Here is a 15803-nt window from a genome sequence, read left to right as displayed (position 1 = left end):
CTTGTGTTGTGTTGTGTTGTGTTGTGTAATGATGTGTTGTGTAATGATGTGTTGTGTTGTGGTTGTGTGTGACAGGGACAGATCCTGCTGTTCTACGGGATAAACCAGGTGCCCCTCTCAGCTGGGAGTCCCACAGTTACTGCAGTGGAAAAGCTGCGGGTCGGCCAGCACTTAGTCTGCCTGGACAAGTATGCTTTGCAAACTCACTCTCTCTCTCTCTCTCTCTCTCTCTCTCTCTCTCTCTCTCTCTCTCTCTCTCTCTCCCCTCTATCTGACTCTGTCTCTGTCACCTATTATGCTTCTCTTTTTCATTCTGTCTTTGCTCTCTTCTACGCATGTTTCTCTCTCACTGTATTTTCTCTTCCTCTTTCTCCCATATTCTGCACCATCTATCACTCCCCCTTTCTTTCTCTCCGGTCCATCCCCCCCTTCCCACATACGTTTGAAGAATTCCATGTTGACACAGTCGGGGCATTCCACAGTTCCGAGCCTATTTGACGCAGCAGTCCGTGGGTTCGCCTGTTGACACGGTAACACAGCAGTCCTTGGCCATGCTGTCGTGCTCAAGCAGGGCCTTTCATAACTTCCTGTGGTGCCTGCGCTGTGAAATTGTGCAACAAAATCATGTGTGAACCCTCAGAAAAAAATGATCCAGAAAAAAATAATCATTTGAAAATAAAATTAATCATGTAACAGTTTTACGGATAAAATACAGTATTACCACTGCATTGTGGAATGTGAGCGTTTTTTAGTCTTGACTGAAATGAAGTGTGTTTAAATGAACTGTGTCAAACTAAACTAAACGTTCTGTATAGCTAAAACAAAGCTTTAAACCACTGAAGGCTCCTTTAAAGCTAGTTTCTCTGATAGTCCCTAATCCCCTCCTCTGCAGAGGTGTAAAAGTCCGGCTTCAGAAAGTAAAAGCCCTGCCACATGCCGTATTTGTCTCAACCATTCACTCCATCAGATTATTCTAATTAGCACAGTTCCTCAGCCAGGTAGATTAGTGGAATCACCTGTGTTAAGAGAACAGGTAGAACTAATACATGGTAGGACTTTTACTTTCTGAAGTCGGATTTTTACACCTCTACTCCTCTGTGATGTGGAGCGTGGAGGAGGGGTGAGGGTGAAGTGATGATAGTGGGTGGGTGCTGACGGTGGTGCTCCGGTGGCAGGCTCCTGGCGGTGCATGCCCAGCTGAGTGCTGCGTGTGCGGGCGTGACTGAGGCCGCTGCCCCCTCCACCTCCACCACCCCCCGGAAGAAAGGAGACAAGAAAGGGGACAAGAAGGCCGACAAGGGAGAAGCTAGCTGCCCCAGGCAACAGGTCTGACAGTCACCCCCCCCACCATCCCCCCCAGGGGCCCAGATACATATAGATACACACAAGCAAGCGCACGTGCGCACTCGTGCACTCATACATTCTCAAACACATATCCCACTCACACACATACAAATAACAAATGCACATACTCTTACAATGGTACCCACAACAGACATGCATGTATGCTGCATGTATACTACCTACTACTTTTACACAGTAATGCACTGTGCACACATAATGAATGATGAATGATAACACAACAAATGTATCATTCTCTCTCTCTCTCTCTCTCTCTCTCTCTCTCCCTCTCTCCCTCCCTCTCTCTATGTCCTACAAGCACATAGACACGTCAAACCTCAGACCACTACATCAAGATATAAGCCACATTAAAATAGCTTGTGGGCCACAGTGGGGTTATATCCTTTTCCTCTGTGTTTGTGTGTGTGTGTGTGTTGTGTGTTGTGTGTTGTGTGTGTGTGTGTGTGTGTGTGTGTGTGTGCGTGTGTGTGTGTGTGTGTGTGTGTGTCAGATGCTGCTGGAGAAGACCAGACTGTGCTGTGCTGAGATCAGAAGGCTGCTCTGTCCTTTGGTGAAGCCTGCACCCATTGCCGAGGTACAGTAGGGATCACTCACAGTCAAAGCTGTAGTTATATGGGCCATATGAGATCCCCCACACCATCACTGTCACTAGCACAAACCCACACCAATGTTCCAACACTGCACAGCGGTCAGGCTTGTGCAAAATTCCAGAATTGAATTGAAACTGGCTCTTAAATTCCAATTAAATTCTTGAATTTCACTTGCATTTCAATTGAGGTAGCAAACAGGGAAACAATTCGAAACAATTTGAATTGTGCACAACCCTGACAGCAGTACAGTCCAAGTTTTAGCTGTTCTTTGGCAGAATAGGATGACTGATTCCAGACTAATGTTAAAACATGTAAGACCTTAGATGAACTAAGTCTGCGGAATATGTGTGTGTGTGTGTGTGTGTGTGTGTGTGTGGGCGCGTGTACCAGTTACTATTTCAAGAATTCAGCTGTACTATATAATGGTAATGTATATGTGTGTGTTAGTGTGTGTCTACGTATCAGGTACCATTTAAATTATGCTACATAGATACAATCTGAATATAGAAACTATAGAATATTGTTCTATACCAGTATAATTGTGTTTATTCATGTGTGTGTGTGTGTGTGTGTGTGTGTGTGTGTGTGTGTGTCAGGTGCCATTTGAGGTGAGCTGGCAGACCCTCTGTGACTTGGAGCGCTGCTTCAACCACATCCAGGGGGCCACTGTGTCTGAGAAGGGTCTGGTCACGTGGCTCCTCTCCCTCCTGGGCCCTTCCGAGGAGATCTAGACCCCCCCCCACCCCCCTTCATCCCTTATACAGACGGCCTCGGCTGAAGAGCCACACCACACCCATAACACACTCTTTGGGCTGGGCTGGGCAGCTAAAGGCTAGAGGAAGTGAGTCACAAAGCAGCTACGTTGTCTGTTAATGTTTATGCAATAAAATTAATTATTATTTTATACGAATATGTTCCAGGCGTGTGGATTCAGTGTCTGATTCAGTGCCCAGAGCAACGCTGGGTGTAGGAGGACAATGAAGTTGGCGTGAATTGTGGTTTTCTGTTTTGCAATAGCCTCACCACAGCGTCCGCACCCCAAGCACTGGGATTTTCTGACACTCGTGCCAAATCACTGATGGGGGGAAAAAGCCCCTACCCTTATGATGCAACCAGGGATTGGAAAGATTTGCTTCATTATTGAATTAGTCAAAAAATCCTCCAATCAAATCATAACTACAGAATTCCTCAGCTGAGGGAGCATGAAGCTCATTCACATAGTAATGTGCCTTATTATGGTCTGGGATGTGTTCACTTCCTGATTAACCATTGTGTGGTTAGTCACTGAGCGATCATTACTCAAAAGTAACTTTATGTGAATGAGGCATGCTTTTATAGACCGTTTCAAGAGAGTTACATTATCAGCATCATAGTTGTCCCCACAAGGCTTCTGTTTTAACATTCCGTATGTTATCTTAATGAAACGGAAGTAGATTGGCAACAAAATAGAACGTTCAAGCATTGTTTTTGTTTTTCTTGTTGAAAGGGTCTATAATCACTAGCTCTTTGTAGTCAATTCGTGGACAATTACCTATCCTCAGGCTAGTTAAAAGAACAGTGGTCAGCTATGGTATGTCCACTGTAACTGTCAATCATGTAACATCAGCAATCTGCTTTCAACTAAAAACAAAATGACCACAGGTTCCAAACAAACTTAAGTTGAGAAAAAAAGGTTGTTTTTATTGCGTCATAATGGCCTCGTACGTACATGATGAGAAGGCCCTTCACATACTTCAGGAATAGAACTGGCCTTCGGTGCAGTATTCTGGAATTCTGGAATGAGTCAATTCAACTCCACCGCCCCCAACGTTCCCTTTTGGGTTTACGTCACAATCACAAACTGTCCCATTGTTCTCCTCAGTGGTTGATTTGCTGTTTTGTAATATAGTCGTAGAAACATGCAAAGTTAAAAACATCTCTTTGTACGGCTGCAGGGTGTTGGGGGGGTGGCATTGAAAGAAACAGGAATGTAGTTCTAGGAAACATCATCGGCAAAAAGGGGGGTGACAAAGATGAGGGCAATAAAAGGAGGTAGAACAAACAGGGCAAAAAAAATAAATGAAAACAAATCCAAAAACTAAAAAAAAGTTTCAGAACAGGAACTGATTGCAAAACGTCCATAAACTTCAAGTTCTACCAGACAGACACATTGATATTTTTTTAAAAGTTATCTCCAGGTCAGACTTCTTCTCCTCCTCCTCCTCCTCCTCCTCCTCCTCCTCCTCCTCCCGTTCCCGTGTCCACAATCCCTCCCTCCCTCCATCCCTCGCTCTTGCTCTTCCTCTGGTCGCTCTCGTTCGCTCTGGTCCCACTCTCGTTCCTCGGTCGCCCTGTTCTCTAGCGCTTCGACAGCTCGTTGGATAACCAGTCCAGGCCCTCGTAAAGCCCCGTGCCCTGGGTCGCACAGGTAGCCTGCACGTGCCACTGCAGCAGAGAGACAAGGGAGGAAGGGCAGTCAGGAATCACATCGGTCACCTCAACACCCTGCAGTTTGTCTACAGATGAAAGCACGTCTGTGGAACATCTGCAGCTGGCATGCATGTTTCTATCCCCCCTGAGATAGTGTTGGTGTGAACCACTCGGACTGTCTGTGCATGTGTGTGTCACAGGTGGACACACTTGTGTGTATGTATACGTGTGTGTGTGTGTGTGTGTGTATGTACACGTGTGTTTGAATCTCTGCCACAGCTGCAATTGGGTGTCTGTTACTTTATGTATGCGTGTGACACAGACAAATCACTATACTTTATGATGTGTGTGTGTGTGTTTCTGAGAATGTATCTTCGCCCGTCTTCACAGTGATGCATAACAGACTCTGCTGCACTTCAATAAATATTGAGTAAGTGTGCGGTGTGCATGACGTGTTGGTGTGATCACTCACAGTTCTGCTCCGCAAGCTCTGCAGACCCAGTTTGTCTGTGAGATCGCTCACGGCCATGGCGTTGGGCAGGTCCTGTTTGTTTGCAAACACCAGCAACACAGCGTCCCGCAACTCATCCTCCTGGAGCTGTGGATGAATGGGGAAGGAGGGAAGAAAGAAAGAGAGTAAGAAAGAAGGGACAGAAAGAGACATAGGTTAGATGTATGCGTGAGAGGGAGCTAGCAGAATGTGTGTGTAACAGAAAGACACTGGAGCTGCCACTCAGAGTAAAAATAAACTCTTGATTGTATAACCAAATAAGTAATCAAAATAAACACGTGTGTGTAAGAGAATGCGTGTGTAAGAGAAAGGCAGTCAAGCTACCACTCGGAGTCACAGTTCCACAGTTGTAAAGCTAAATAAGTAAGTTCACTTTGACACAGTTCACTGCCCAAGTCTATGATAACTGAGTCAGAAAACACAGTTGTGTAGCAAGAGGGATTTTCAGCACTATAACACATGTTGTGTTCATTAAAGAAGAATGTGAGAATGTAAGCAAATTCCATGAGGCAGCAGCACCAGTTGTTTTCATACATCTCAAATCACAGACTCTGTTTTAGTTTCTCCTACAACTGACTACTATCAAGTGAGAATATGAAATGTAAAACAGGGTTTTTGTAGGTTTTAACAAGTTCAGTTGAAAACTTTTTAAAACCATGAATGAAATTTAAGACCGATCTCATGTCAATATTGGCAAAAAATACAAAGGAAAATCAGTAGTAAAATTAAATGAATTTGTTTTGTAATACATTCTATACGGGATACAAAGTTTGTATCGGTTATCAGTTCCGCATTGATCTCCTTTGAAGAATTATTACATTGTGATACATCTGTACCATTAAGGGAACTGCAATACCAAACAACTACAATCGATTCCGCAAAAATAAAATAGAAATAGTGTTCTAAAACGGATAGTTCTGGTCCTTGATTATGATTGGCTGAATCACGTTCGATGCTGTAAAATCCAATACACCTTGACAACATTTAATTCTATATTACTGCGCTTCCACAATTCGATACAGAAGTTAGAGTATCTGTGTCTAGAAGTTGCTTGGCAACCACTCCGCTTGCGTGATGTGCCTAACAACGCCCCTTAGCCGTTTTTAAATCAGTGTAACCTACAGCCTCTCGGGGCTTATTGCTTAATTAAATGTGTGTTACCATAACTAAGACCTCCCTAAATGTATTTAAGATCTAGTGCCTAATATCTTAAAGTATCTTTTTAAAGATACTTAAAAGACTTTGCAAAGATACTTCAGACCCTGCAGAAACCCTGTAAAAAGAAAAGTCACGGATATTGACACAGACAGAGGGGGGGAGGAAACACGTACCATTTTTGCCAGCTCCTCCGCCGACTCCGCTACTCTCTCTCTGTCGTTGCTGTCCACTACAAAGATAAGGCCCTTTGGAGAACAAGGAGGCAATCAAATCAAATTCAGAACAAAGGAGAAACACTTAACGCTCAATTCACACAGTGGCCTTCTGAGAGGTCAAAGTGCAGAGTGCTGCATGTCCTTAAAAGGTCAGAGGTCACGTGTGTTATACCTGTGTGTTCTGGAAGTAGTGCCTCCAAAGGGGACGGATTTTGTCCTGGCCGCCGACGTCCCATACAGTGAAACAGATGTTCTTGTACTCCACCGTCTCAACATTGAAACCTGTCAGAGAGAAACGATAATGGTGTTCATTTAATTTAACTTTATTTAATTAGTTCAGTTAATTAATTTAGTCACTGTTAACACCTCACAGGGAATAAAAAAAAGATAAAGGTAGGAAGAGGTATACAGGCCCCCAAATTTCTGGTGAAATTGAATTAGCCTGCCTGAACTCAATGACAGAAGTACTACACCTCCTCTATCTGCATCTCTGCTCTTCATCAGCTTGAGTAGAATTAGTAGGCTACTTGATGCTTACTCCGAGATCTCTAATGTACTAGCTCTTACTCAAAACCACTTGCAATTGAAGAACAACAATCAGGCTTCAGTAAATGTGGAGACCTTGGAGTTGCCGACTGCTGTTGACAACCTTCCTCTAAGCATTTACTCCAAACATTTTATTTTACTGAAGCTTGATTCGGTTTCCTAGCCTGGCGGGCCATCCTATATCATTGAAATGTATAGTCTGGAATCGAGCCATTCACCTCGCTTAATCCAAGGGGCGGGCAGAGAATTGTCTTTCAAACTGCCTAGGCATGCAATAGGCCAGCGCTACGACCATATCCGTATCCGGTCGGCAAAACGGCAAATACATCCTTCTTTGAAAGGAATGACTTAAGTGCATTGTGTTGCTCAACTTTCAAAGAAAAGCACAAGTCCAACTCCTCCAAAGTTGACGCCAACGCAGATTCAAACAACCGCTCTTCGTTCGCCATAGCCACCTTCCTTGTTGTTCACCGTCGCAGGACTGTCGTCATCCTGTTAAGCCCGTCTTAAGACTCTCTAACAAAATAGAGCGCTGTGATTGGATGACATCCACGGCGTCAGCCAATAGAAATCCCTATGGTTTGATACTAAACGTACAGGCTGAGCAAATTAATTTGCCGCCGCTAGGGTGCGTCTAGATTTCTAGGCTATCGGTTTCCTCAATTGATAAAGGCATCTGACAATTTAATAAATTGAAATGGAAAATATGTCAATGCTTATCCTGTACTATTACCATTATAAGTCTAGTTCAAAACCATAGATAAATGCAAGGCTTAAATACCAACACTTGTTTATCAATTGTATGCAATTTGTTGATTGTATCCAAGATTGTATCCACAGTTGAGGTGCAACAATTTATTTATTTACAGCAACTTACTAAGTTCCACCCTTAAAGCAACAGTGCATTCAAAACATATTAAAATGTACATTTATGAGATAGAGAGACCAGTGCCAGTGACCTAATTCCACCAGTGAATCTGCGTGTAGGATCTTGTTAGAGGGGAGCCACTTGAGTGGTGTTTAGACTGGGCTCTGTCAGATCTGATCAGGCTGCACCCTCTCACAGCAGAGCCACCCTGCATGCCACACACACACACCACCCCTCGCTATGCTACGCCAGCCTAAACAAGCCCCTCAACACCCTCTTTACAGATCTTCAACTCTCCACAGCAGAGGTCCTCCATTCTTCACATTAGAGATATTATATTCTCCACTTAACACATTCTACATATTAAAGATTCTCTATTCCATGCATTAGAGATATTCTATTCACAGCAGACATTGTATTCTCTATATTAGACAGCCACTATGCTCCAGAGATCTTCTATTCTCCACTTTAGACATCCTCTATGCTCTTCTAATAGAAGCTGGCTTGTCTGCTCTAATGAATGTAGCACTGCCGGGGAAGGCGTGTAGCGTACTGCATGTGATTATACTATAACGGGTAATTAGTACCAGAGCCTTTTCATACAGTCATATTGTTTGTTTTCCTTTGTTTAGGGGTGATTCTTACCAATAGTTGGAATAGTGGTTACTATCTCTCCCAGCTTCAGTTTGTAAAGGATTGTGGTCTTTCCAGCAGCATCCAAACCAACTGTGAAATAGAGAAGTTGGTCAGGATATCGAAGAATACTACATGGATAGATCATAATTTCATACATTTGAGCACAATAATTTATATGACAATAGCACACAAGCTAATGACATCTAAAACTAATATTCAGTAAAAGTTCATTAATGCCACATCAAAACACTTGTGGAGGAGAACTGCGCGGTCGAGCATAGGTGGTGAGAATTTTTACAAAGTCTGATCTGAATGAATCCTTGGCAGTTCTGTCAACAGCATACACCAAGTGGTATATGGCTTGAAGGTTTGTTTGTTGTCGAGTAAGCAATGTAATACATTAACATGTCAAAGATTACAGGCAAATACACCAATATCGCTCTGTGTGCTCGCTTCGCCTAGAACACCTGACAATGAAAACATGTTATCCGACTCCCTCCATATCTACACCGACGATAACCAGGAGTACAATCAGCAGACGTAGAGTGTCGGGAGACTTTCTGCCGTCGAGTTGAACAGGCTATCATTACACAAGAGTTGTCGATCTGCATTTTACAAATCCACTGTTATATTCACGATTATTTGGATTTTAACTATGTATTTGAGGTATGCAGTCTGTAAATGTAGTGGGAGAAAAAATGTAGTCAACATTGCTAGTAGTACCGTATACCGAGTGAGGACACACACGACACAACCTGACTGCAAAATGACACGTCGCTAGCGATCATTAGCCAATAGGTTTCTTAACTGGACTGGAGACATTACACGTCTTTCCAAATCTACGACCACATTTGTCCATGGTGCATAACAACATTGATTACATTAAATGAGATGTATTACTGTTACGTTACTCATCGATAACAAAGTAACATTACATATATGGTGACAACATGGTCACAAAAACTCAGCTAGCTGGCCAAAGATCTTGCTGCCCATTGATGGCTAACATTAACAGTACTACTGACAATGTTGCAATGCCAGATTGTCGATAACGGCATTCACTTAAACCTTATCAAGTGAGATCATAAACCAACTTTATAACAGATGAGTTACTAAATCTAGATGAAAATATACACGCATCAGATTGTTAATAACAGTAGAAAACATCAAAGCTTCTTAGAGACGTCCCCTCCCACTGACGATAGCTAGGGATGCTAGGATGGCTATCATAGCCTATTGGATTATACTCACCCATAAGTATTCTCATCTGTTTTTTACCGAAGAGCTTTGAAAACAGCGACGAAATAGTGAGTCCCATCTTCACTTAGAGACCCACTCTGCAGAAAAGCAAAATTATAAATCAACAAGCTCAAAAATCAACCGACTCTTCTGATGGCCTGTAATCTGTTTATTGTAACCACACCGACTGGGTGCAGCTTCTTTTGCTGTCATATGCCACGTCCAGGCCAACGCGGAAGAAATGACGTCATCACTTCGTTCCTTTTAAATTAACACTTGCTGCCCTCAGTCTCCACATGGCCCGCTACTTTTGCTTTGTTAGTCGATTGCTGATTCTCACGAAGTTATGGCTGCTATATACTGTATGCTGTATTTCTGCGATGTAATCATTATTGTCATAGGGCACCCCCCCCCCCCCCCCCTTAGACAAGTAACAAACAATTTCAAGCGTGCCCTAAGCTGCATGTTACCAAGCCAATGTAAGCTGTTTTTCCAAATTGGCCAGCAACTATGAGTAGATTTTGTGTTGACTCGTATGTATATTGTACAGTTTTGGAAATGTAATCATAATCTAGTAAGCTATTTAGCATTCTTATGGGACCTTATCAACATGGCTTCCTGCAGAGGACGCTTTCACCAGAAGTGAAGTTGTGACGTTCCAAAACATGTCCAGGAAAAAGGAAGACAGACGATGGTGCACCGTCTATGTGGTGGACACGTATCAAAGGTATTTTCTACATCTTGATTAAATATTCATCACGAAATATGACCTTTATCTGCATCAAGTAAAGCTGTGTTAGAATGTTGATATCCCATATAACACGATGCCTTATTTTGTGCGGTTGTTGAGCCCGACAACATCTTATATGTTATGAACTTGTGTTTGCTATTTATCACGTAGCTTGGCAGTAACTTACTGTTACTCCAATTAAAACATTCCGTAGCTAACTTGTGCTTGTCATGTAGATGCCGTTTTCTATACCTTTAGGATTTACAATTGATTGATTTCTTACACTCTAATGTTAGTGCTATATCACATGCTTTGAAATTGAGGGATAACGTATTCAGTCTTGCCAGGCTCTGGTCTAGCTAGCTAGCTAGCATATGTGCTGAGCTACTTTCAGATCGCGTTTAGTTCGTTAATGTGACGTTAATGCTGTTGTGGAAAGACTGACAGGATTTTGTAAATAAAATATCGTTTACATTGCAATTGAAGTGCAATCTGATGTCTATTATTAACGAAAATGCTCAGACGTTATCTTTAATGCACATACTATGTTAACTAGTCTCTGTTCAGTATCATTAGCTTGTGGTTTAGTTTGTTCACTGTTAATCGTGAATCAATTGAATAGAATATTGATCAGGCCATGTTGGTTTTCATTTCACAGACTGAGGATGGATTCTAGTTGAGAATACTTGAACTAAACAACAGACATGGAGAAGTTTGGCATGAGTTTTGGGGGTGGCCCCAGCAAAAAGGAACTGCTGGAAACCATAGAAGGCCAGAAGAAGCAATTGGTCCAGTACCAAACTCGCTTTAAAGATGTTGTGAGGGCCTACAAGAGCCTCCTGAAGGAGAAAGAGGCCATTGAGGCCAGCTTCAAGGTTCTAACAGTGTCCCAGGAAGTAGACCTGGGCCAACGCAGCGATGACCTATCCGTAGGCGGAGGGCTCACCGACGCCTCACCCATGACCTCTGATCTGGGGGATGACCACTCCTCCCTGCACAGCGAGGACAGTCTTGACACGGCGGCGTCCGTGGACACAGCTGCCAGTGTGGCCAGTGGCAGCACCAAGGGAGACCCACTGGAGGAGGAGCAGCAGCAGCGGTCCGGCTCTGCAGGAGACGTGACCGGCCTGGTGGTCCCCGCAGCCTCTGGCCAGGCCCAGGGCTCAGAGGAGGCAAACGGGTCGGAGAGCGGTGTCAGCAGCAGCAGCAGCGGTGGACAGGAGCAGCAGCAGCAGCAACAACAACAACCGCAGCCACCGCTTGCCTCTGCGGAAGCGGACCGGCGACTACTGCAGCTCAAGGCCCAGCTGAATACGCTGACCAGCTCACTGACCACTGTCAGCCAGGAGAAGTCCAGGATGGAGGCCTCGTTCCAGGCGGACAAGCGCAAGATGAAGCATGACATGGAGGAGCTGCAAAAGATGCTAGAGGAGACCAAGAGACAACAGGAGGCTGAACTGTCTGCCTTGCAGGTAAGGATGGACCGCGGATGGACTGAGGATGGTCCAGTTTATTATTTCAGACACAGTATAGGCTATATATCATTGTTGTTGTGCTGGGTCATGAGATGTTTAAAATGTTTTGAGAATTTAAGTGATTCATTAAAATGAGAATCAGAAATTTAGATCAGTTGCGTGTTCTGTATTCCATGTTCCATCCTGTGACACTCACATGTTCCGTGTTCCATGTTCCACGCCTTCCTCTGGTTCCACAGGAGCAGCTTGCGGAGAGCAAGGCCCGTGTGATCACGCAGCAGCACGAGCGCGAGCAGGAGCAGGGCGATCATGCGCACATGCTCCGCGAGCTCCAGAAGCTTCTCCAGGAGGAACGCAGCCTGCGGCAGGACGCTGAGCTCAGGCTGGAGGAATCCCGCGAGACCCTGGTGGAGACCATGCAGGCGGCCGACCGTGGGATGGACCTGGAGGCGCGTCTGAAGGAGGCCATCCAGGAGCGCGAGGAGATGCGGAGGAGCCTGCTGGCCGCCGAGACCGAGAGGGGCAAGCCCGACCCGCTGGTGGAGGAGCTCCAGAGGGACATGGCCCAGCTCAAGGTCCACTTCCAACAGCAGCTACAGCAGGAGATTAGAAAGGTCAGTCAGAGCCCCACATATACTTAATGGAAAGCATTGGATACATTAAGAATAGAATCATTGTTGGAAAGAACTGAACTGCATCTTCACAAAATGTTGATTTGTTAAAATGTTAAGTTTAATTTGGTTAAACTTATCAACATTAATCTTATCATTCAGAATCATAAATTCTTATAGTGTTGTCTGCAGTCCAGACAGACTTTCACTAAATTGAATGTAATATATAGCAGTACCGCTGGGAAAAGACAACAAATAATTTCTTTGTCTCAGTAGTAATGCAACTCGTTCCTATGCATCAGCACAGCTATTGACTGTACGTTATGTACTCTAGCAATACTCTATACTAGTAATAGTATTGATTGATGCTGTAGTAATTCCTATCTAGGATCACCTCTGTACTATACACTCTTAAAACAAATGTGTTGAAAACAACACAACTTGCGTTGTTTTTAACACATCTCTGTGTCCAGATAGGGACAACACAGTTTGTGTTGTTTCCTTTTTTATTTGTTACACAATATGTGTTGAAAATAACAAAACTTGTGTTGAAAACAACAAAACTTGCATTGTTTTTTAACACATCTCTGTTTCCAGATAGGGACAACACATTCGTTTTAAGAGTGTAGCGTCAGTGTAAATGTCAGTTTCACCGTCCTCCTTCTAGGCCACCCAGGCGGAGGAGCGTCTGCAGGACCAGTCCCGTCTGGAGGAGGGCCGTGTGGCCAGTCTGGAGGAGCGTATCTCCGAGCTGTCGGAGCTACTGGGCGCGTGCGAGCGCGCCCGCCAGAAGGACCAGCAGACGGCCCAGCGGCTGCGGGAGCGCGTGCTCCAGCTGGACATGGAGAACAAGACGCTGGCCATCGCCGCCACAACGTCCTCGGGACGCGGCTCGGACTTCCTCCACACGCTCAACGTGGACGAGGCGAATCTAGACGTGAGCGTGTTAAAGGAGAAGCTGGAGGTGGTCAAGAAGCTGCTCAAGATGGCGGCACACAGGAGCTCGCAGCCGATGGAGATCGAGAAGCTCGGAGAAGAGGGACAGAGAGAGGAAGAGGAGGAAGAGGAGGTGGTGGGCAGGACGAAGGTGGAGGAGTCGGACGCGGAGAGGAGGTCGGCGCTGTTCTACCAGCAGGAGCTGAAGCAGGTGAAAGAGGAGTTTGAGCGCTACAAAATGCGGGCGCAGGTGGTGCTCAAGAACAAGAACGCTAAAGACGGCAGCCAGGCGAAGGAGCTGGAGGACGCGCGCGACCAACTGGCCGAGCTCAAGGAGAAGTACATCAACCTGCGCATCCACTCCGACGAGGCCGAGGCACGTCACCGGCGCGCGCTGGAGGAGCGCCACCAGGGGGCGCTGTCCACGCAGCAGGCCCACAAGCAGGAGCTGGAGCGCCAGGAGGCGCAGCACCGCGACAGCCTGCTGCGGCTGGAGGCCGAGATGCACAAGCAGCGTGACCGGACGATGGCGCTGCTCGCCGAGAAGGACCAGGAGCTGGAGCGGCTGCGGGGAGCCGTCGCCACCGCCAACGTCCTCGGCTTCGCCGGTCCCCGTGGCAACAACAACAGCGGCAGCGGAGGAGGAGGAGGAGGAGGCAGAGCGAACAGCAGTGACAGCGATGGGACATCCGAGACGGGAGGAGGAGGAGGAGGAGGAGGAGCGGGGTTGGGCTTGAGCTTGAGCTCGGCCGGTGTGTCGCTGGGGGATGACGTGGAGCTGGACAGCCAGGCGCAGGAGGAGAGCGACTTCATCACGCAGGCGCTACGGCTGGCCGGCCCCAACGAGCCCACGCTGCTGCTCTACGCCGAGCAACTGGCCCGCAAGGAGGTGGAGAACGGCGCCCTCCGCAGGCAGAAGCGACGCCTCGAGGAGGACGTGCACCAGCTGCAGGGCAAGCTCATCGCCAACGGTGAGCGGCACGACGAGGAGGTGGCCGAGCTCCGCACGGAGCTGGACAAGCGCGTCCGTGACCAGGGCAGAGACGGCGCCAACCTGGAGTACCTGAAGAACATCATCTACAAGTACCTGACCCTCCAGGACACCAGGGGGCGCCAGCAGACCCTGACGGCCATCCTCACCATCCTGCACTTCAGTCCCCAGGAGAAGCAGGCCGTCATCAAGCAGCAGGCCCAGGGCTGGTGGACGCCTGGGAAGAGGTAACAGGAGCGTGGGAACGTTTTTAGATTCCGGTCAAGGACTACAGCTCCATAAGCTATCATTTATTGTCATCGAAACAACAGTGGATCCTTTGGAATAATCAAAACAACATCTGTTTTCTTGTTATCTTTTGTGTGGACTTGCCTATCCCAGACACCCATTTTCTGTCTTATTTCCATATGCGTCTTGTGATCATTTATACTTCTCTGCTTGGATCTCATGTATGTTTACTAATACTAATGCATACGTATTTGACCATTACATTTGCATATCTTTACTGCTATTTCAGTGGCTGTTGGTCTTTCTAACTGCGGCCTTTTAGGTTCTCTGTACCATCAACCTGTGGAGAATACTACCGTGTCTTTGTGAAACTGCTCATTACTGTGAAACTGTAACGGACAAGTTGGAGAGTAACAACCAGTGGACCTATTCACACAGCTTTGTCTTACACCTTGTTGAACTATACGGTCCATTGTTGTACAGGGCAATCGACTGTGAAATGGATGACCAGTTTGGCAAGTTGTTGAAAATGTGTAATGTCACCCAACCTACCACCCACACTAATGAGTTCAGTGTGAACAGTTCAAAGTATTGAATACCATTTGGCCTTAAGAAATGAATAAGAGAGTTATTTCTGGACACTTATATTTATGCGTATGGGCATAGAGTGAGTCCAAGCCATTTGCTCTTTAAGTTAACGGGCAGTCCAGTCCACATTGTCATCAGATAACAGTGTCCACAAAACTGCCTGGTTTTATTGAAGTCTTCATCCGACTTGTCATGTAAGGACAACAGAAACTACATAAATGCAAAAGCCACTCTTCTTCCTCACTGTGTTATGTTGGTAATAATATGCCGGCTTGCGAGGTGTGGAGAAAAGCTTCATAACTTTCCACTTGTACATAGTTGTACTCTAATCACTTTGTGTGGAATGAATGAAGAGTTAACTGTAATCAAGCCTGTCAACCTCCAAAGCAGTCTTTTATAGAGAATTTATTAGACTGATATATTGGTACTAAGTGTATATTTTGACTCCACTACAACATGAAATAAACTATATTTTCCTCATTTTTTGTGGGTTCGTTTATGTGAATTCATTGTTCATCCTGTGATGCCTATCAATTATACAATATGTAAACTACCTGACAAAAAAAACTTTAAAAACAAATAATTTAAATGTTTCTTTTCGGTTTTGATCTCTAGATTTGAGGATCACGTTCTGTAAAGTGCCTAGTAAGGGGTTCCCACTCTCAAGTCAAGTAACATTTCATGACTTTTCCCTAACAAAAAAAAACAAC

General features: G+C 45.4%; 3 protein-coding genes across 5 annotated transcripts in view; 2 read left to right on the top strand and 1 right to left on the bottom strand.

Annotated features, from left to right (window-relative positions):
* The window catches only part of cfap54 (cilia and flagella associated protein 54), a 57874-nt gene extending 55010 nt beyond the window's left edge, over positions 1–2864 (top strand). For all 3 annotated transcript variants that reach the window (XM_042078171.1, XM_042078170.1, XM_042078169.1), the window contains exons 64-67: positions 76–188; positions 1176–1326; positions 1853–1936; positions 2549–2864. In XM_042078171.1, coding sequence (XP_041934105.1) covers positions 76–188; positions 1176–1326; positions 1853–1936; positions 2549–2683 — 483 coding nt within the window. In that variant the 3' untranslated portion in view covers positions 2684–2864. The remainder of the gene's footprint in view (positions 1–75; positions 189–1175; positions 1327–1852; positions 1937–2548) is intronic.
* Positions 2865–3606: 742 nt separating this feature from the next.
* Positions 3607–9754, bottom strand: LOC121696967 (ADP-ribosylation factor 4-like). Its single transcript, XM_042078175.1, has 6 exons — positions 9547–9754; positions 8305–8385; positions 6418–6527; positions 6204–6275; positions 4834–4959; positions 3607–4376 (listed from the first exon to the last, which is right to left on the bottom strand). The coding sequence occupies exons 1-6, from the start codon at positions 9611–9613 to the stop codon at positions 4290–4292; spliced, it is 543 nt and encodes a 180-aa protein (XP_041934109.1). The 5' UTR covers positions 9614–9754; the 3' UTR covers positions 3607–4289.
* Positions 9755–9859: 105 nt separating this feature from the next.
* Positions 9860–15573, top strand: gcc1 (GRIP and coiled-coil domain containing 1). The gene is made up of 4 exons (XM_042078172.1): positions 9860–10261; positions 10923–11736; positions 11979–12353; positions 13018–15573. The coding sequence occupies exons 2-4, from the start codon at positions 10969–10971 to the stop codon at positions 14506–14508; spliced, it is 2634 nt and encodes an 877-aa protein (XP_041934106.1). The 5' UTR covers positions 9860–10261; positions 10923–10968; the 3' UTR covers positions 14509–15573.
* The last annotated feature ends 230 nt before the right edge of the window (positions 15574–15803 follow it).

The sequence above is a fragment of the Alosa sapidissima genome, chromosome 22, assembly GCF_018492685.1.
Source record: "Alosa sapidissima isolate fAloSap1 chromosome 22, fAloSap1.pri, whole genome shotgun sequence".
Classification (NCBI taxonomy): Eukaryota; Metazoa; Chordata; class Actinopteri; order Clupeiformes; family Clupeidae; genus Alosa; species Alosa sapidissima.
This window is presented reverse-complemented; position numbering and strand designations above follow the sequence as displayed.

Bases quoted from the DNA above. Each gene is read 5' to 3' on its own strand.
- gcc1 (XM_042078172.1), top strand. From the start codon at position 10,969: ATGGAGAAGTTTGGCATGAGTTTTGGGGGTGGCCCCAGCAAAAAGGAA. The intron at 11,737-11,978 runs GTAAGGATGGAC...CTGGTTCCACAG, and splicing joins CTGAACTGTCTGCCTTGCAG to GAGCAGCTTGCGGAGAGCAA. The intron at 12,354-13,017 runs GTCAGTCAGAGC...TCCTCCTTCTAG, and splicing joins TACAGCAGGAGATTAGAAAG to GCCACCCAGGCGGAGGAGCG.
- LOC121696967 (XM_042078175.1), bottom strand. From the start codon at position 9,613: ATGGGACTCACTATTTCGTCGCTGTTTTCAAAGCTCTTCGGTAAAAAA. The intron at 8,386-9,546 runs GTGAGTATAATC...TCTATTTCACAG, and splicing joins ACAGATGAGAATACTTATGG to TTGGTTTGGATGCTGCTGGA. The intron at 6,528-8,304 runs GTAAGAATCACC...TCTCTCTGACAG, and splicing joins AACCACTATTCCAACTATTG to GTTTCAATGTTGAGACGGTG.